Source organism: Athene noctua, chromosome 10 (assembly GCF_965140245.1).
Source record: "Athene noctua chromosome 10, bAthNoc1.hap1.1, whole genome shotgun sequence".
In the NCBI taxonomy this organism is placed as follows: Eukaryota; Metazoa; Chordata; class Aves; order Strigiformes; family Strigidae; genus Athene; species Athene noctua.
In genome coordinates this window covers 24,297,672-24,320,240 of record NC_134046.1, presented here as the reverse complement: position 1 = coordinate 24,320,240, position 22,569 = coordinate 24,297,672, and the positions used below count along the sequence as shown (strand labels likewise).

General features: G+C 41.3%; 1 protein-coding gene across 14 annotated transcripts in view; it reads right to left on the bottom strand.

The window, feature by feature from the left end:
* Window positions 1-22,569, bottom strand: part of WNK2 (WNK lysine deficient protein kinase 2) — a 120,171-nt gene that overhangs the window by 55,509 nt on the left and 42,093 nt on the right. For all 14 annotated transcript variants that reach the window (XM_074914332.1, XM_074914333.1, XM_074914335.1 and 11 more), the window contains exons 5-8: window positions 20,178-20,335; window positions 5,952-6,040; window positions 4,870-5,089; window positions 1,841-2,129 (exon numbers count right to left, since the gene is read on the bottom strand). In XM_074914332.1, the coding sequence (XP_074770433.1) occupies window positions 1,841-2,129; window positions 4,870-5,089; window positions 5,952-6,040; window positions 20,178-20,335 (756 nt within the window). The remainder of the gene's footprint in view (window positions 1-1,840; window positions 2,130-4,869; window positions 5,090-5,951; window positions 6,041-20,177; window positions 20,336-22,569) is intronic.

The following is a 22,569-nucleotide window of genomic DNA, read 5'->3' as shown; positions in this document are numbered from 1 at the left end:
CAACATGCATTACAGACATTGAGTTATTAATTTACATTTTTACATTTGACCTCATATTATTATATGAATTGGTAGAACAATATATAGAGGTCTTAGGCCTAACATCACTAAGAAAATGTTCAAAGACAGCTGACAGTGAATAGTCACATAATACTAAGTACTGGTTAAAAGTTAAAGAGTAGAAAACAAACTGGGAGGTTTATATTTAATATAAAATTCTGCCAACTCAATTTCTACAGAATGATGGAAAGCACAAGTAGCCCCATTGTACCACTGGAAACAAAAAGTCATAATTACTGTGTTTCTCAAAGGAATTAGATAGCATGAAATAAGTATATGATCCAAAAAATGAAATGAGATCAGTTTATCTTCAGCAAAAAGGCTTTGTAAATATTGCAATATTCTGAGTGTTATGCAAATATGGTAATTTCTCTTATCTAGTAAAGGTTTGTTTTCCTGTAGAGGCATGCTTGGTTATGGCAGTACTCAAAGCAGACCTCTGTATAGCAATTTATACAATACCTGAATTAAAGCAGCAGCTGTCTCTGATAAAGATAATGCATCTTTAATTTCAGTATGCTTACATAAAAGTCCAGAACAGTAAAACAGAAACACTATGATAATAGTTTAGGAGCAAAATATGTACATCAGAATTTATCAGAAAAACTGGCTAGAAAAAAAATCTCATAAAATTTCAAATCTTCCAAGCTAAAAATATCTGGCAACATTTCCTTCAAGATGTTTGAAAGTATAACTAGGTTAAGATTTCAATACAGAGCTTGACTCAGTAACATAGGTTGATTTTAGGGGATAGAGGCAGGGACAAGTTACTTTAGGGAAATAAAACCACTGCTTCCTCATGCCTTGCTGTTTGCTGGAGATAAGTCTGATGCTCAGAAATAAAATAAAGAAACAAGCTCTGCAAGCAAAGTGAGGTAGTTTCTTATTCAGAGATAGACCAAAATCAGTGCTTGGAATTAAAACAGGAGATATAAATCCACCTGTCTTGAAACAGCCCAGCGATCACTCGACTCAGCCCCCAGCTGAATGTAAAGAGTTGGCAGATCATTGGCTTGCAGCTACCCGGGCCTGCACGAACAAGAGCAACCACCTACTCTGACCTGTCATAACGAAGATCAAACCACTCCCTTGTTTCAAGGCCATGAGCTCAGGACAAAAGAGAGCCTAGGGGAACAGAGAGAGCACCTGCATCACGACTAAAAAGGACCCCAGTAATAATTGCAGTGTCGATACACAAGGGCTGGTGCTCCCAACATGCACGACCAAACCCCAGTTGATATTTCCCACAAAACAGGGAAATCTTGAACTACATCATGTCACATTCAGAGATGGATTTGTCTGCTGTAGACCTTTGCACAGCTTCACAAAAAACTCCACACAAGTCATCAAGAGTAACTCGCAAAACACAAGAAACTGCAGTGCTTTGGTTTCAGCAAGGTCTGACTTTGAATGAACATCTCCATATTGCCAACATCATTTCAGAAAGCCACCAGCCACTCTGACCAGTTTGGTGCCAATTCAACTTCTGTAGGCTCTGAAATCGTGTTTCACACAAACTTAGTGTTGATCTCACCACCTGGCACAGAAAAGATGTATTTTTTGTGTCTAGCAGCATGTCTCCTTGCTTTTCCATTTACAAATAATATTGTGTTTTCTTTTAAAAATGTTATGCATCTCCGAGACACTTGTGTTCTTAGAGCTACTGTGCAAAAACATGCACAGCAGGTCATCTCACTGTCAAGCTCAGATTATCATTGATTTTTACCCCCGGACGTTCATTCGTCACCGCACACACACAAAACCACAGCATGACACTTACATGCAACAGAGGTGACGCTGGTGGGCAGGTTTTGCTGGAAGGGATGCTGGTCCGCCTCGGGCTCCTCCGACTCGGACAGGACATGGTGGCCAGTGTGAGAAAGGTAGGTGACCTGCACCTGCTGCGCATGCGGCGCCTTCAGCTTCTCCAGACATTCAGAGTCCCGACGTTCCTCTGACTGCATCCTAGGCCAAATTCTCTCTCTTCTCCATAGTATTAACGCTACTCTGTCACGTATTGACTTCGCAACTATCTTGAGATCATTTTCATGAAAAAATCCAGAGTCGATCTACAGAGGAGGCACAAACTTAGGAAGATTATGTGCGCGCAGGTGTGCATGCATGTGTACACACACGCATTATTCAAATCTCTTCCTGACAGAGAAAACATATCAGTTTGAAACAACATGAACTACATATTTATTACTCAAGAACAGCAACTCCTCAAGAACTTGATGGGGGGGATTCTGAATAAAACTTCTATCCTTAATGCATTTTAGAAAAACAATATGCAATTTCTAAGACCTGAATATATACTGAGTCAATTTATTCACCAGTTACAATCCACAGAGAAAAATCAACCAAGTATAACTGCAGGTGGGTTCCGTCTTTTTTTTTGGAAAGACTAACAGAATAGTCAAAAGATGAAAAAAAGGTCTTTGAACAAAGCAACTGGAGTAAACCATACTACCCCTAAATCAGAATTTATTGCCTTAACCTTTCCAGTATACACAGTTCCCCAAAGTGCTGTGCTTGATATCACAGCAAGTCATGAGGGAAAACACGTTAACAGAATTCCATCTCAAATTAACTCCTCTTAAATGGTCAAGTCAGTCAGTACTGATTGACTTTTACAAAGAAAAAGCCTATCACTGAGTCAAATGCAGACTGTTCACATTTGACTGTAAAGGGGACCAAGCTTTCTCAGAATTCAACTGCTCAACAGATAAAATGAAAATTCATCTTCATGTTATTTGTTTGCATAATCTCCTACAGCATAAGGTATGAATTTTAGATTAATAATGACCTGCCAGAAATTTGTCTGCTTTTCCTACATTCTTAACATACATATTCTACAAATTAGGAAGCACTGATATACATGGAGGAAGTCTAGAGGTTTTCCTTCTTTGCTCTTGCCCAAACACAAGGCAGTTTTACAGCTTAGATTTTCACTGTGTAAAATTAATAGGTGCAAAGCATCTTAAATACAGCTGCGGATAGATATGGTATTTTCCAGTGCCTATGCCCTCAGACCTCACTGACATTCCCAAACTGATGATCCAGCAAATGCTAACGACAGAAGGGAGTTACTCAAGGGAAGAACCACACAGGTCCAGAGAACCGTGTATGGTACTAACTAACATATCCAGTAGATTCTTCATGACAAAGCTTAAGGAGAAGGCACTGAAAACCCACATTAACTTTCTTTTAAACAATTCTTATTCTTACATCTCCATATAGAGAATGGTTAAAGTTTAATGAAGACATGCTATTTTACAGTGCCCACTGGTTGTGAAAGGTGCCTTCAGGGTGCAAAGCCACCAGAACGTTCCAAATTCCTTTTGCCCACATTGTTTGGACAGGCTGGAATGGCTGACTACTGAAACCCCATCAATAACGATAAATAATCCCCCATACTTGAAAGGTCTCCTGCATTCTTCTCTTCCACAGTACATAAAGCAACACAAATTGATGAAAGCACATGGCTTTGGTGTTCCACAATTCCTAGGGGCTAGAAAGACATTTAGGAATAAATTTCCCCCTTTGTCTGCCCTCCAACAGCCTCAAGTTTGAAAGCATTTCATATACAGTTACTTAGGTATCTGTTAATGTAATAGTAAAACACAGGCTTTAAAATTATTTGGGAAAGGGGATAGTATCACCGTAGTTGGGGAGTGATCCATTTAAACATCCTTTTTCTAAGAATTATTTCCTCTTCAAAAGAAAATATCACAACTATAGACCACGTAATCTACAGAACTTCAAAATTCCAAAATATTTCAATCAATATTTAAATGCAAAATACAGCAGCAAGTAAGTGCACCAGAGCAGCTTTTAAACTAAACAAGTTCTGTAACAATACACTGCTCAAAAATATTGGACCTACTGCAAACTAACAACAAGAAGACAGAAGAGCCAGAATTTCTCCCACTAAATTTGGAGCACATGGTGACAAGTCCAAGCATAGTAAGGCAACATTACCAAAACGAGTGCCTTCTAAGCAGGAGTGGTGATAACAACATCATTAAACAGGATCCCTTGGGATTTAGATTACAATAGCAACATTTCTGCAAGCACAAGAAAATTCAGACCCTTGAGTCAGTGCTCACTGATTATATGTCTCCATGATGTTAGAATCATTAAAGTACAGTGCAAGGACTACAGAGTAAAATTGGAACACAAATTAGGTTTTCTAACAAAACACCACAAGTCATGAAGATACAGAGATTCATCAAGTTAAACTTATGTGAAAAAATCCCAAACTTATTCATAACTCTGTGCAGTGGCCTTGAGTCTAGTTTCCTATTCATATTTGGTGATGGAGTAGCTGATCACAGACTTTCCTCATCTACATTCCTCTTAATAACACTGACAAAAGATGGAAAGAAGTGTTTTGAGGAATTCAGTGCAGAATATTTTGTGACTAACTTTTGAACTCTTCTAATTTATTTCAAGCTGCTGTCTGAAACTAAACAGATTCCAAACAAATTTAAAGACATTCAACAGCTAACAGAAATTGGCAAAAGAGTTTTCAAAATACAGAAGTAGAAGAGACCTCTGTGGTCCCTAAGCTATTTGAAATGCCATTTCGTGAATCTGTTTTCATACTTAGTAAATTTTTCCGTTATTAATTCTTCCCTGTTTACCCCTTTCTTGAAGCACTCATTGTAAAATCAATGCAAACTGCTTAAACTAGACACCTGAAACGGTTTAAGTGGAAGTTACTTTACCAGACTCGTTCCTGCTGTCCTTTGAGATTTATGCACTACCTTATATATATACATTTTTGTCAGGAGAAGTTTATTTTACCATTTCTTGTGCAACATCATCAGGAGTTTCCTTCTCCAGATCAAAAGTAAACTCAATGGCTCCATTATCTTTGGGTTTTCCTTTCAGTTTCTTAGGATCTTCTACCCAGAGTCTTAAGGCAATAGAGGATTTCCTACCATGGTCTTCTTCTGCAAGTTCCACTCTTACCCCAGTATCTTCAGCAAAAAAGGCATGGCTTAATAAATCTTTAATTTCATATCTGTAATGGATATAAAGTATATTTAAATACCGCAAGCCTTAAGCAATTTCAAAGAGCTTTATGAAAATAAACTGATGTTAAAGGCGAAAACATTTACAGTATCTTTGGTATTCACCCATAACAGATTTGTGTTCTCTGCAAAAATACATAGTATATTTCCAGTCTTACTGAGGACTGCTAAAAAAATGATATTTCCTATTTCACAAAGCTTCAGCACTATTCATACACCATAAGCATGCACAGAAATGCAGATTACCACTTTGCTCAACTTTTTTGGAGTATTGAGCTTAGAGTAATTAAAAAAAAAAAAAAAGAGGTTCCCTCTAAGTAGGTGGTTGAGGACCATAAAAACCCATATTTGTGAAAGTTATGAAATACTGAACAGTAGACACACTCATCTAGGAGAGAGCAGTGTAAGAAGATTAGGTTTTAAAACCAAAGCTAGAAACAAGGCACAATTTATCTTCATATGCAGAGGCTAATGAGCCCATGGAATCTGCTATAACAGCTTGTTGTGAACCTAGCATGTCGCATTTGTGGTTGACCTCCACCACATTCGATGCTCCACACAGAACCTCCTTACTGAGATTTTATAGACAACTATGCCAGAATGTGCTAGAATACCTAGTTCACATGTCCACAGCAACGCTTTCTGACGTTGCTCTTTCAAAGACAGCAACAGTATTTATTCAATTATCCTGATATTACATGGCAGGAAAGCAGGCAATCATTTATATTTCTACTACCATTATGCATTTTCTCCTGCACTGGGGAGACCCAGAGGCCAGAACAAAAATCTTGACAGCTCTGAAATCCCTGCATACACATTATTTAACACAAAACTTGATTACTTGAAACAAACCTTTCTTCTTTATTTTTGCAAATGCACTCCCCAATTATCTCCTTAATTTCAGGATCAGTAACTTTCTCAAAGCTTGCTGGCTTTATACCCTAAAAGGATAGAGAAAAAAAATTTAGTTTGAAAAAGAATTACATTATATCTCTTAATTAAGGACATTTCTCCTACATTTTTCCATCCATTGTCCTGGTTTCAGCCAGGCTAGAGTTAACTTTCCTTGGGCTGAGAGGGAGCACAGCTGGAGGGCCAGGTCCGGATCAATCGTTGCTGTGTTCCATATCATGGGACGTCACACTCAGCATACAAGGGGACACATGCTCTCTCAGTTTCTGTTTCTGTTTCCCGGTTTTGGCACGGGGGGATTTCTGATGCAGTCGGGATTGCTGCTGGGGGTGGGCTCCTACTGGTCACCGGTTGGTGAGCAACTACTGAATATTACCCGTTTGGACTTACTATTGTTACTGTTGTTTGTTACTACTACTAAATATTTTTTTTTACTCAACCTATAAATTTCTCTTTTTTTGTCGTCCCATTCCATCCCCTGTGTCGTCGTCCCCCCCCGTCCCCCCCCATTTTACTGGGGGGAAGGGAAGGGGGGTGAGGAGTAAACAACTGGCCACGTGGTGATTGGCTACCAGACGAGTTCAAACCACAACAGTCTTTTGGTGCCCAGCGTGGGGCCAGGGGGTTAAGATAATGACAGATCAGGTCACGTTTATTGCTTGGCTCCTTAAGGTTTTATCACCTCACTTGCTGTATGTATTTCCTATGCTGTTGCTCACCATCCATGAGAGTTGGGTTAAGATTTTGGTTTTGCTGTACAATGTAATGCTGATCTATGACAGGATGCAGTCATCAGTCCTGGGGCTATTTACAACTGTGTTTGAGAAATTCAGGAATATTGACATTAACATGGTCATCTTGCTGCTAGGAGCTAGTGTTTTCCTTCACGTGGTTCAGGTTTTGTTCAGGGTTAAGCAACTATTTAAGAGTATCACCTAGAAATCTACTCCAAGGTTGGAGAATTATGAGTGGCTGGGGGTGTGGAGTAGCATGGGCAAGTACCTAGAATAGTGGGCACCTCCAGTGTATTAGAACTTAACTTCTGAACAGGTGCAGAATCCTGAAAAACTAGTAAAATATTTGAAAGAAGTATGTTGTCACCTGGGTAACTTCAGAGAGGCACAGCTCACTGCAACATGCTGGGGCCTGGCCCACACTTACTGAGTGCTATTAAACATGTTCAGCACCCTCAAGAAGAAGAGAAAGGCTCTGTACCTGGTAACCCAGCAACAGAAACTGCAGCCACTACAACCCAGAGGACAGGCGCTACAGCCGAACCAGAGAACCAACCCATGACGGTGTCAGTTGCTCCCAGACAGAAGAAATACACAAAGAAATCCCCTCGCAGTGTACAGGGTGATGATGAACGAAAACAGGAGGAGGAGGCAGAGCCAGTGATAGTCACGCAACCCTTATCCCTGAGTGAGTTGTGAGACTTAAGAAAAGATTTCAGCAGCCATCCAGATGAGCAACTCATTACCTGGCTGCTCCCATGCTGGGATAGTGGGGCCAGTGGTATGGAACTAGAGGGAAGGGAGGCAAGGCAGCTGGGATCCCTGTTGAGGGAAGGGGGCACTGACAAAGCCGTTGAAAAGGAGACACTAAATCTTAGTCTTTGGAGGTGACTTCCATCAGGTGTGAGGGAGAGGAATCCCTTCAAGGAAGATTTTGTATGTCATCCAAGTAAGGGGACCACTATGGAGAGAGGCACTTGAGGGAGCTAGCTGTGTGGGGGATGGTTTACTGTGACCCAGATAACGCACAGCTACCCACAGATCCAGATGAAGTCTGATGCACCTGGCCCACACAGCAGAAGTTTGTATGGAGCACACCATCATCATCTGCCAACGCATTAGCAGTAAGGGAGAGACAGTGCATAAATTGGCTCACCAATGACAGCAATTAGAAGAAAGTCTCTCTCCCTCCCTTGTTGTGTCTGTTGAGAAATTATCTCAAGATTTCCAGCAATTTAAAGAGGATGTCTTACTCCCCACCTGCACATACTAGAATCTCGGTTATTAGGAGCAACGTTTCTCAACTCAAGAGAACCAGTACACACCATGGGGGAAGCTGTGGCATCGCCAGCGTGACTATGGAGAAGACATGAAGAAATGGGATGGAAAACCTACCTACCTCCTAGAAGAGTGGGTATGTGAGTTGGAAGGAAGAACAAGTACAAAACGGGGTTCTTTTAAGAGAAATGATGCTCTGGTTTCCAGTAATTAAGTGCTCAAACAGAGCAGAAAGATTGAATTTGCTCATGATCCTATGAGAAGAGCTTCTAGTTTGTATTCAGAAGAAGTGAGTGATCAAGATGAGGCTGAAAACCATGCACGCCACACTAACACATTTGTTGTTAGCAAGTATTATAACCAACCTCAGAGGGGCCCTGACTTCAGCCAGGGGGAGGACAGGGACAACCGAGTTGACTAGACTGTGTGGATTCAATGGCCTGGCACATCTGACCTCCAGCAGTATAAGGCTCTAGGGGACACTGGTGCTCAGTGCACCCTAACACCATCAAATTTTAAAGGATCAGAACCCGTTTGTACTTCAGGAGTGACAGGGGGGTCTCAACAGCTGACTGTGTTGGAGGCCGAGGTGAGCCTAAGTGGAAAAGAGTGGGAAAAACACCCCATTGTGACTGGCCCAGACGTTCCATATATCCCTGGCATAGACTATCTCAGAAGAGGGTATTTTAAGGACTCAAAAGGCCAGTGGGCTTTTGGTATAGCTACCTTTGAAAGAGAAGGGATTAAACAGCTGTCTGTGTTGCCTGGTCTATCAGAGGATCCCTCTGCTGTGGGATTGCTGAGGGTTGAAGAACAATGGGTGCCAACTCCCACTACAACCATGCACTGACAGCAATACTGCACCAATTGAGATGCTGTAATCCTGATCCATAAACTGATTCATCAGCTAGAGAGCCAAGGACTCATCAGCAAAACGGACTGCCCTTTTAACAGCCCCATATGGCCAGTGCGAAAGTCCGATGGAGAGTGGAGATGGACAGTGGACTATCATGGCCTGAATGAAGTCACGGCACCGCTGAGTGCTGCTGTGCCAGATGTGCTAGAACTCCCATATGAACTAGAGTCAAGGCAGCCAAGTGGTACGCCACAACTGGTACTCCAACGCATTTTTCTCCATCCCTCTGGCAGCAGAGTGCAGCCCACAGTTTGCTTTCGCGTGAAGTGGTCTCCAGTACACCTGGAATCGGCTGCCCCAGGGGTGGAAACACAGCCCCACCATTTGCCATGGGCCGATCCAGACTGCACTGGAACAGGGGGAAGCCTCGGGACACACTTACAATACATTGATGACATCTTTGTATGGGGTAATACAGCAGAAGAACTTTCTGAGAAAGGGGAGAAGATAATCCAAATCCTTCTGAGAGCTGGTTTTGTCATAAAGCGGGGTAAGGTCAAGGGACCTGCACAAGAGATTCAGTTGTTAGAAGTAAAATGGCAAGATGGGCGTTGTCAGATTCCAATGGAGGTGATTAATAAAATAACAGCTATGTCCCCACCGACTAACAGAAAGAAGACACAAGCTTTATTGGGTGTTGTGGGTTTCCAGAGACTGCACATTCCAAATTACAGTCAGAATGTCAGCCCTTTCTATCAAGCAACCCAGAAAAAGAATGATTTTGTATGGGGCCTGGAGCAGTGACAGCCTTTTGAAAAAATTAAACAGGAAATAGTCCATGCAGTAGCCCTCGGGCCAGTTCAGACAGGGCAAGATGTTAAAAATGTGCTCTACACCGCAGCTGGGAAGAACAGCCCTACCTGGAGTCTCTGGCAGAGAGCACCTGGGGAGACTTGGGGTCAACTCCTGGGGTTTTGGAGTCAGGGATACAGAGGATCAGAAGACCACTACACTCCAACTGAAAAGGAGATACTGGCAGCATATGAAGGGGTCTGAGCTGCTTCAGAGGTGATGGGGACTGAAGCACAGCTCCTCCTGGCTCCCCAACTGCCAGTGCTGGGCTGGATGTCAAAGGGAGTGTCCCCCCTACACACTGTGCAGCCGATGCCACGTGGAGTAAATGGGTCACATTAAACACACAATGGGCTCAAATAGGGAGCCCCAGCCATCCAAGAATATTGGAAGTGATCACAAATTGGCCAGAAGGCAAAGATTTTTGGAATGGCGCCAGAGGAAGAGGTAGCGCGTGCTCAGGAAGCCCCATCATATAATAAACTACTGGACAAGAAGCGATGTGCCCTGTGTACCGATGGGTCCTGTCCCATTGTGGGGAAACATCGAAGGTGGAAGGCAGCTGTGTGGAGCCCCACATGATGGGTTGCTGAAGCTCCCGAAGGAGAATGTGAATCGAGTCAGTGTGCAGAGATGACAGCCATCCAGCTGGCCTTGGATATCGCTAGCAAGGAAATTGGTCAGTGCTCTGTCTCTGCACTGACTTGTGGGTGGTGGCAAATGCGCTGTGGGGGTTGTTACAGCAGCGGAAACAGAGCAACTGGCAGCACAGAGGCAAACCCGTCTGGGCTGCTGAATTAAGCAAGATATTGCTGCTTGGGTAGAGAATCTTGTGACAGTACACCATGTAGGTGCTCATGTACCCAAGAGCCAGGCCACTGAAGAACATCAGAACAACCAACAGGCAGACAAAGCTGCTAAGATTAAGGTGGCTTAAGTAGATCTGGACTGGCAATGTAAGGGTGAACAATTTATGGCTCACTGGGCCCAGTCCATTTATGCACTAAATGAACTCAGTAGACATTTTTGAAGGATGGCCCACAGGCTGAGGGAATGATATTTGTGAGACCTGGGAAAAGGGTGGTGAGATTCCTTAGAATGTATTTGAAACCTGAGCATGATGTAAATGGTATGGAATAAGGGGTGGAGACTGTCCTGGTTTCAGCCAGGCTAGAGTTAACTTTCCTTGGGCTGAGAGGGAGCACAGCTGGAGGGCCAGGTCCGGATCAATCATTGCTGTGTTCCATATCATGGGACATCACACTCAGCATACAAGGGGACACATGCTCTCTCAGTTTCCGTTTCGGTTTCCTGGTTTCGTCACGGGGGGATTTCTGGTGCAGTCGGGATCGCTGCTGGGGATGGGCTGCCTACCGGTCACCAGCTGGTGAGCAACTACTGAATATTACCCGTTTGGACTTACTGTTATTACTGCTGTTTGTTACTATTACTAAATTATTATTTTTTTTTAAATTCAACCTACAAATTGGTTTTTGTCCGTCCCCTATTTCACCAGGGGTGGGGCAGGGAGTAAGCAACTGGCCATGTGGTGATTGGTACCAGCTGAGTTCAAACCACGACATCCTTTCAACCTTTGGAGTAACTGATACTTTAAAGTTGCTAGTCTTAATGCAAAGTTGAACTGAACATTTAGGGCTACCATATTTCTAAGTACCATTGCACTTCAAAATAAACACAGTAGCTTGTACATGAGCTCAGCCGCACGTGGGGCACGGAGCTCGGGTTCACAGACGCACAACAGGAATAGTTGGTGTTGTTTTAAGAAGATGGATAGTATCTTAAAGTAACACCCACACACTTCTAGGGCAGTCATAGGTCATCTCTCCCTACTTTCTAATATTTCAGGACCAAGATCTTAAATCAGCATGATCCTTCTCAGGATATACAGCCTCTTAATTAAAATAACATACATGCTAGCAACATAAAGAGGCTGCAGGATAAGCAAGTTCTCACGCTAAATAACAGTTTATATAGTATGTCATCTTTCTGTACAGGTAATCAAAATATAATAAAAAATAATTACCAGGAACACCTGGACAGTTAACACACACATGCAGCTGTGCATTTTCAAAGCCCAGGCTGACAATTTCTTCTGACGCCAGGTTGCAGACAGGGAGGAAGGGATGTTCCCTTAGGAACAGCTGTCATTCCCAGTACGGCCACCCTACTGCTCTACTTGTCAAATGACATCGGAGCAACTACCAGATACCCAACATCTGTAATGCTAGCAACTCATCCCATTCAATTCAACAGAAGATTCCCTGTGAATAATTTTCATGTGTATATTCAGCTATAGATGACAAGAGCAGCAACACAAGAAGTTACCCTTTGTATTTGCGATGTTCAGCTTAAATCAGGAAAAAATTGATTCCAATTTTAAAATACATAACATCTCTACCTTGGGAACAGATTCTGCAGTTAGACCCTATTACTTAAGGACCCAAGTATTTCCAATTAAGCCAATAAGCAGAATAAAAGGAAAATATGTTTTCCTTTACCTAAAAAAAAACCCTCAGAATCTGATTAAGCACATAACTGAATGGGATTTGGACATTTAAATCCATTCAAATCCATTTAAAGTTTCACCCTGAAAGAACATTAAATAACAGATTATTCAGTGGCAGATAAGGAGGCCTGAAGTTCTGAAGCGTGGACTTTCAGCTCACCTGATGGTGCCTTGGACTAAAAAAAAACCCAAGAAAATATGTATTTCAGAAAGTGTCTGCAAGTACTTCAGTGAATTTAGTCTTCAGTAATTTTTATGGGTGAATTTCAATGAGGATTGGCACCTCTGAGAATTTCTGAATACTCCAGCATGAGATTATATATACTTTTATCATTTTATTAACATTCTGTTGCCATTCAAGCCTCAGATTCAACTTTAAATTTGTATTTATTTGTTTATTCCAGGTGAACCACTCCTTTTTTTTGTCTCAAAACTTGAGTGAAATATGTAATTCATAAATTCTGAGGGAAAAAATAAAAAATGACAGACCAGTCATACAAAGACTCAGCTTCCCAGTTTTGCCTAGGCAGAGAGCTGCCAAGATCCAACAAAAAAAACCACATTCTTGTGGGAACAAAACAAAATAATCCATACACGTGTCTGTCTGGCTGTGACCCACTAAAAAGAATTATTTGCTTAAGCAAACCTAAATCTTACTTGTGAGATGAGGGTTCAGATTTTGTATATTAGGAAAATGTATAAAGTGATAGGGAGTGCCTAGCCTACTAAAGCCCAGGCTTGCTCCAAACAAGCAAAAGCCCACCACAGGCTGTCAAGAGTGTTTCTTAAGGAGCTTCAACACCTGAATTAGAAGTGAAAGAAAACAAGGTACCACCAAAAGACATTTCTAGCATTAATTCTCTATAGCCTGATACACCCTAAAGCTATCATGTACTCACATGAGAAGTTTGAAGAAATCTGTGGTAATTCACAGTGGAAAGCAATAGGACAAATCTCTACATTTTTGAATACTCCACTTTGCTACAGGAAACCATTTATTTCCATCTTAGTGACACTTATTAGGAAGAATGGGTAATAAAGACCATCATATGCTATAGTTTAATGTTTACTGAAAAATAACCCACAAGTGTGCATTGGTATCAATATAACTGGAAAAAACCTAAACCACCAAAAAACCCTCCAAAGCAGCAGTGGAGGCAACTTTCACCATATCACCCAAAGAGCTTTCAACTACCTAGAGGAATATATTGCTCACGTATCTATGCACTCAAGGGAACCTGCCAATTTATTTTTATAATTGCAGAGCATCTTACCACAAACTGAACATGAGACACACAAATAGCACAAGGTATATCACAGTATCTCTCAATTTAATTTTCTTTTCCAGAATTCACAATCTCAATTTACATGGTTCAGTTGGAACTCTGACATGACTGGGATGGAGCAGGGCAGGACATGTTGGGTATCTAGAAATTAGGTTTGCCTGGAAATGGTCCTTTTAACAGATCCCTGATGTTTTACTTTACAAATTGTTTCCACCAAAAAAAAAAAAAAAAAAGAAAAAGGAACTCCTCCAAACACCATTTTACTTTCAACATCTTTTAAAGGTACACTGACTCTTCTCCAAACATCTATTGTATTAATCTACTGAACAGCTAAGCCGTGAATAGATGACTAAAGCAAACAAGGACAAAATATGCACAGTGAAGTACTGAACAGAAATGCTTTGCCAAAGTGTTTTCTCAATGCCCATATGCTATGGCATGCTTTTGCTCCTTACTCTTCATTAAAATCTCCAAGGCCATCTCATTGCAATGCTGCAAACCCTCCCCTACAGTGCTGTGCCCTGATGCTTACAAGCCTCCTGACAATAACGGGGGGGTTATGGAAAACACGGGTTTCTATTTGCAATCAAAGGATTCATCTTATTCATTTATACAAAAGCCATCTGTCTTTCCTGAGCATTCCCAAGGAAACACGGCACCAAAACTCCAAGTATATTTGCTAAGGAATTATCCATGACAGTTTGAAAACTGTACAGCTTTTTGTAAACAAAAGTAAATTCAACACCCCTGCATCTGAAATACAGGGCTAACTGGTTGACATAATGTGCACAGGGATATTTTTATATAAATAATTAAATGCTAAGATAGATATATATATAATCCAAGAGAAAAATGAGAGAAGATCAAATAATCTTCCTTTTGAGAATTTCTTTGTCTCAAACAGGATGACTTACTTTGAATCCCTCACCAGCACTTGGTGTCCTCACCTCCTTTCTGAGGTGATTAGATTTGAAATACATTGGATTCCAGTACAGGATAGTTGAATCTACACTCAGGCAACATACAGGACATTAAAATTTTAACCTCCACGTTGGGGGCAAAAATATGAAGCTTGTTTTTCAGAGGTCTAAAAATAGCCGCTTGTCATTTTTCCATCAGCAGAACACACTTCTGAAAGAGCAATACATAATGCTTTATAAGATGCACAGCATATGCCAGACAAGTCAATGCTAAATTTGACTCATGTCAGTCAGTAATTCTTCTAAAGGCTTTCCTTTCACCTAGAAGGTGCCCTCCTAGTCTGGATACTCACTAATTTTGACTAAAACTCCACCTTCTACCCAAGAGTAGCCTCTTGACTCGTGTAGTTCCTAGAAAAGGAAAAAAAACCTTCTCCCAAAAAAGCTGAAAGCATATTTCCAACTGAAATTCCACCCTACCTACCACTCTCTGAAGTCAATAAAGTGAAGGTGAAGTTCTCACTTTTGCCAGGATTTTGTTCTGTGACAATCGGCAGCAAGATCACTGTGTGCAATTGTAAACTCCTCTCTCACTCCAAAATGGTACTCAATCCTAATGCTAATCTAAGAAGATGATCTGCAGATCTAAGATACCTAAAACACACAAGTCTTTGATGCAATGACATTCATAACATTATTTCTCTGTTGCTGTGCTACAGCAATAACATTTATTGTATCTGTATAAGCAATATAGAATATAGTCTGTGAATGCTGAGAAAACATTCAATACATTTACAAAAAAGAAATATGAAAACTTAAAATGCAAACCAGAAGACTATAAACATGTAAATTGTTTTACAGTGCAGGTTTGTGCTGCTAAACCCCATGAGGTTGCCATGAACCCACAGAAGATACAGCTGGTCTGCTGTGCATTCTGCAGTGTATCAGTAAGAAAAACACTGGACTGGAGCTGCATGGGAAGGTCACAGACTCCGATGCTTCATCACTATTGTCTACATCAAAATCACTTGGCAGAATGATTAAATACAAAAAAATCTGACTAAGAAAAACCATCAAGTTATGCATGAAAAATGAGATTATGGCATCAGAATGAAGGTCACTGCAAATATGCTGACCAGGAAATCACTTCAAAGTTAACTGCAGTAAATGTGGCTTGGACCTGTTACTTGAAAAATATGTATTTTGTATTTGTTACATATCTAGTTTTTAATGTTTACACTCCACAATTCAGGCTGAAAGGACAGAGAGAGGTGACAAGTTGTTACAAGCATGTCTCATCTGGCAAAGAAAAAAGCCCCTCTGTACATTTGGAAAACGACTGCCACTATCCTGGACTATTTTATACATACAGATACACATGTGTAAAAGCAAGAGTGGAAAACTAAAGCAGCAATTAAGCCATGAGAACATGGTCAGGCAGAATAAAAGGTCATAATAATAAATTAGTATAATCTTACACTATGGACATGCATAATACCTTAAAACAAAATTTAATGTCTCAGAAAGGTGATGTTTCTATTTTCTATACCAATACAGACTACCAATGCATGTGACTGGAACAGCTGTGACTTCAGATGTATCTTAGCAGGCAAAAGTTTCAGAGTGTTAGGATACAGAGTAGAAACAATTGAAAAACATCATAATGGCAAAGCCAAAGTAATACACTGACTGTGCTGGGCAACAGAGGGAATGTGCAGCCCAGCATCATCCAAAGTAAGGTTAGAGGCAGTCTAAAGAATAAGGTGATTGTATCTTCATTAGCCAGTAACCTCTTGCTTGATGCAAACACTAGAACAATTCTGAACCCCTTTAAATGCTATTAGCACCTCCAGTGGTTGCCACCACAAGGCTGAGCCCAAGGCAAGAAAACTATTTCCTTTTATATTTTTAAAATAACAGCATCAGGAAACTAGACACAGCAATCATTTTCATATTACATTGACCCTCAATTTAAAACACTAAAATAGTGTTTACATTCCTGGTGCAGAAAAACAGTTTCATCAAATGTTAAGTAAATTTCTCACTGAAATTGAAAGCTGAAATAGGTGACAACATTGAGGAGCGTTGCATCATTGATCCCCTCCATCTGAGGAGGTCAGGGGCAACTTCCACTCTAATGAGAACCCCAAACCTCACCTAACACTGGCAACAAATCAGTCTAAATTCAGCCTCTTGGTTTTAGTCTATGCTCCAGTTCTATACTATATTCCAGTCTAGTAAAACCCAACACTAGAATAGCAGCCACATGACTGACCCTAACGCTTCACAAAAAGTGATTTTAAAGTTTTTTCATCTGTAAGTTGTCACCGCCCCAGCTAACGGGGCAGACCTCACCGTCTGGTGATGGCTCAGGACCCCACACCCGGAATTCCTGCACCTCGGTGGCAGCAGCCAGCCCGGTGGTGACAGCTGGGCGACTCACGCGGGTCGAAGCGGGGTCCCTTGCTGCCGCCAGCTCTTCTGCAGATTCAGCTCCTCTAGAGAAGCTGTCGAGCCCACGAGAGAGGTTCCTTCTGGGACAAGGGATCTCCCCCAGGACTTGCTGCTCTTCTTGCACCCTCACCAAGAGGTCCACCCCCTGCTCCTCCTCCCTGTCTGACAGTCTGTGCAGCTCATGGCATGCAGGGCTTGCTCCCTCTCCACCCGGAGCTGGTTAACCCTTTCCTTGGAATGACAGTAATGCCAATCTTTGCACCTAAGGAATCCCAGTGTCTGCTCCCACTGTTACTGCCCTGAGTTCAGCTGAAAAACACAGTAAACACACCCGCTGCTCCTGTACTCGAGACTCTCTGCTTTAGCTTTCTCTGCTAGACAGTGCTGTTTCAAAAATAGCCCTTACAAGTGATAAAGTGGCCTTTCAACAGCTTCTCCACCATTACTTGTTCTTCACAATAAGCATTATTTTCAATCTCTCTAAAGTTGCTAATACAAGACCAGTTTTACAAAGTTATAATAATTTTCCATATAATCCTCAGCTATGTAAAGGTTATTGCCACAAGAAATAAGTTGGTTAAGGCTTTCATCAGTGTTTTAAAAAATGATTACTTAAGTCTGCCAATTGAAATATAACATCTAATTAGGAATTCTCTGAATAATCATCTATCTTGGATATTGCTTTGATAAGTGAGGCTTAGGAGTCTTAAGAAGTCTTAATTACCAATATTCCAGATGGCTTAGAGTGGTACAGTGTTCCTCTGGGTATGTGGAGCAATGGAACACATCTATATTATTTGTGACTCTAAAGGCACATACCCAGGTCACCTTAACATCAGGTAACCACGATGGCAGCTCCACAAACGAGGCACACTACTCACACAACGCCCGTCCAAGGCAGCAGGTAACACATCTTACACTTCTCATAAAAGCCATTCAGTATCTAGGGTTACAAGACCAGTATCGCGTTCAGGAGACAAAGCCCCAGAGCCTAAAATTAGAAGAGACTCATGTCACCATGTGAAGCTTTAGAGACCAAGATGTCTCCTAAGCTACCTACAAAGACGGCATTTAGAGCACATCCGAGGGACTACATATCTAAATGGAGCCAACAAGCCTTTGTGCCAAATGAAACAAACTTTTCCTTGTATAATGATGTGGAATGAGCGGCCATCCTCATAAGGATTCAGGCAAGCAACTCCACTGAGCCATCAAACCTATTTCACTCCTTTGAGAAGATGCAGCATGCAATTTCCAGCCAGCCCATGGTGCGGAGCGCAATGGTCTCCTGTCAGTAAATCAGCAGTCCCATCCCTGCACGTGCTCCCTTCCCTCCAGCACTCTAGGGAGCTGCTCCATCCTTAGCAATGAAGCTAGCTGCATGCTGAGCACCTTCTGATGCCTTTTTTAAATTTTATTTTTATATCTGAGTAGTTGTGGGTTGAAAGCAACACTAAGAAGAATTATACTACCAGAAATCAGGGTTGAAATCCATTGGGAAAGATTCAGCTTTACCAGGCTACAAATGTCAGTTTGCAACAGTTTATACAGAAATGGGATGAAGCTGCTTCCCCTCTTCAGATGTGTCCTCCTGCTTTCAAAAAGTCATGGCATCTCTCCCACGTCCAGCAGGAACACCCTACTGTGATACCAACTTCAGCTTTTAAACACAGACTCCTGAACTGTTTCCATCCTCCCTCTCCTACCAGGTTAGCATCATCACAGCTGGTCAGCACAGCAATCTACAAGAGCACCCTTCCCAGCATCCCAGTCTTCAGTGGTGGGAAAAGACATATATTGAATATAAACTATACCTATAAAAGTTAAATTGCACATAAACCCATCACCTGGCACATGTGAGTGCTTGGGTATCTGATGAAACCATCTCTATATCCAGTGTGAGAGATTAGCGTGCAGCAAATGCAATTCTGACCTTGAGCAGTGGTGCTGACTGCGGGATTTCACAGAACCATACTTGTACTAGTCTGATTCATTAAACATCTTGGGGAAGGCAAGTGGTCTTAAGTACCCTTCAATATCAACCAGTTGTGACTAAGTTTAATTTGGGAAGATTTTTGCTCCTAACAAGCAGCTGGATAAGAGGAATACAAACTAATTTTGGGACCACACTTTCAGAGACTGAGATGGATCCGCTCAATCTACTATGTAAGCCTAACTACTCTTTCTACCTTTTAAGTCAAAGAAATAAAAGCAGCCTTATCTGTAGTCAATCTTTGCAAGTTTTAGTGCAGTTTTCTTCTGAGGATTAGCCTCCTCACATCCCAACATGCAGACTGCACTTCCTGGCAGTACATGAGTGCTAAACCACACAACACACCATCTTCTTTTGTAGCAATCAGATGGAAAGAAGCACCTGGGAAAATCTTTGACAAGCCAGTCTGTTTAACATAATCTCTCCTGAAAGTACTCCTGTAACTCTTGGTTTCACTTAAACAGGTAGAACAGAGTATAACCACAGCTGCCAAAGCCTTTAGCAAGTCTCATTTCTCCGCAGTCAGTGATCTGCAATCTGATAGCATCTTATTGACTCAGGAGTTTTTTCAGGCATTTGCAGTACGGCTCATGTAGACAAATACATTTATCATCTGGAGGTGAGAATGCTAGAGAGGGTATTTTATTCTGTGTAGAGATTATTTTAGATTGACTTCTCCTCCAGCCTAACCTCACCTGAAAATGCAGAAAACCCATTTCCATGGTTCTTGTCTGGGGATTACCAGACCTTGCAGAGTTCTAAAGTGCAGATACAAAGCTCCTCTTAGCAAAATATTGCTATCTTTTCCCTTTTATATCTTCAGATAATTTCTTACACATACAGAGAAAATTTCCTGTGCTGGAAATCTGAATCAAACATCCTTCACCAGATAAATAAATATTTAGGCTGTAACCTAAAAGTTAGTCCTCTTAGCTTTGTGGAAACTTGATTGAGTCTGAAAAATCTCCATTTAGAAGGCAAGACCAGAGCAAAGATCAAGTTTTATGTATTTTTGGCTGATGGAAACAAAATCAGCAAAAAAGATTACTGAAAATATTTTATGCAGCTGCAGTACAGTCAAACACAATCCAACCATGGAATTACAAGGTTACAAATAAACCTGCAACAAGTTTGCATTAACCACAGCTCAGACACCTCAAATTCTACAACACACTACACATTTGACAGTACCGACACCTCACTGAAACACATTTTTTAAACCTTCAAATTACAAAATGCCAATACAAATTAAGGAGGCTTACTCACACAGGTTACTTTCCGGTAAATTTGAGCAGCATTCTGGCATTCTGAGTAAGGGTATTCTGAGGTAGCCATTTCCAACATGCACATTCCAAAAGCATAGACATCCACAGACTCATCGTAGTGTTCCTCATACATTTCCGGGGCCATGAATTCTGGTGTACCTACACAGACATGCACCAAAACAAAGTTAAGTTTTTGATAAAGTCTAAATGGCTTTAACCACAGTCTTTTTTGCCTATAAGAAGTGTGCCTATTGCAGCTGTGTAAGGGCGCATGCAAGATTATTTCAAAAGAGGGAAGTAACTACAATAAGATACAATAAGGGAAGAAACCCAAAATCACGTACACTTAAATATTCATGGCTCACTGGTAATAATACAAGGGAGAAGAGATAAAAAGTATCAAAATTTCAAAAATGAATGAGAATGAGGTATGGCACACAGCCTGATCACACTAGAAGTCATGAAATGGTTTGTTTTTCTGGGTGGAGAGAGGAATGTGTACAGACTTATGGAGGTAGAAAGGAGAAAAGAAATTAGAACCTTCACTCTTGTTTTTATCAATGCAAAGTTACATTTTTTTCCCCTCTAGAGATACATAGCAACCACTCAGTAGACAGACAGCACTTTGAAAGCAAGTAGTATCACAAACCACCTATAAAGTCATGCACAAACATTAAACCTAATTCTGTCACTGGTTTAGTGGGACAAATCAGTGAGGCTACTCACAGAAATAAGGTCCTACTCAACAGGGATTAGGGTGACAGAAGTCTGATGAAACTGGATAAATATTTTAAGTGAAGCACAGTACTTACTGCTTCATAATGGGAATTTGCAGCTTTACGGCAAAGCAGCAACTTATGCCTGCAACATTCGCAAAGCAAGCTGCTCTGAAAAGTGTGGTCTTGTAAAGCAAAGGGAAAAAAATTAACACATCGGTAATTTATTCCAGGAACCATATCTCGTAATTTATGCTTAGGAGTCAAGACAAATTTATTTCCTTTTTACATTTAGAAAATATGAAAAGAGATCAATGCAATCATGTGTTGCAGGAGAGGACCAGCAAGCCATGAACACCAGGATGCCAGAAGGAGCACAAGAGGTCTCAGACCCCCTGAAGGACCCAGCCAAACTCTGCCCATCCAGCCCAGCAGCAGCCACCTCCGCACTCAAACTGCCCTCCAGATCCCCAAGGCAGCCTGGCTGTCCCTTCGATTTTTGTTTATGGCATCTCTATCAGCAGCAAAAGCACAACTGCAACTAAAGGAACACATGCTAGGAAAAAACAGTTCTGGGAAAAAACAAAATATGTTTGGGGACTTTTCTTTTTTTAATGGCAACATAAAGAATGTCTCTCCAAATTAGGGTCTGTCAGTAAAAACTCTGCTTTTGCATATTTTCTGAAGCAGACATGTCCTAACTCACAAAACAAGCCTTGGCACAAGCATTTTTGCAAAGTGAATTTCACAGAATTCAGGATCGATCTCTCCTTTTTTATGTTCTTTCTACCTGAAAGACACTCATTCCTTCAGGCTCTGTAAATCAGCCAGACCCACATCGTGAAAGCTCAACTTAGTGCCTGCTCCTCGGGTTTTTCTCCCGGCTGTCACATAGGCAGTGGCTGCTGCTCTGAGATGGTTAACAAATGCCATAGAGAATTTTTTTTGCAGCTGCTACCTTGTTTTAGAAGGAACATAACTTGGAGGCAGGAGTGAATCTCATGAGTTATGGAGCATTTAAAGCAAATCTGAAAAAGTGGTAGTGATAGTCTAAGAAGCAAATGAAATGCCTGACACCATTCCAAAACAGATGAAAACTACATTTTCCCCCCCCATCCCTCGGGGGTGGGAAGGAATACATACAGATATCCTTACACAAAACAGACCACCTAAACATAAAGCCATCTATTCAACTCCTCTTGGCAGAAGGAGCTTTGCCCTGGCTGGGCTCCCTGCAGAGATACACTGCAAGGTCACACGAGCATCAGTGATGGCACGAACGCAGCAAGGGAAAAACTGGACCTCAGCCATGCTGACTTCATTCAGTTCAAGCCGATGTAAAATTGCAGCTACTAATACTCCTTTAAAGCTACTACATCTACGGAGGGGGCAGAATTACTCATCTCACCAGCTTTTCCAAGCCCTCCTAATTCCTTCCTTGGAGCAGCACTACTCAAAAAAAGAGAAGCTTAGTTACATTGCCAAAATGAATGCAGACACCCTGCCACCAGCCTGCAGCTCTTTTCCATACTGAATTTCTTTTAGACAGGAGCATGCTTTGACGGTGTTGTGTAACAACTGATTTTACAAAAACTTGTACTGGTATTACTGATATTATTCCCAGTATTAGTATTACTGATATTATTCCATTATATCCCATGGACGATTGTTATATTG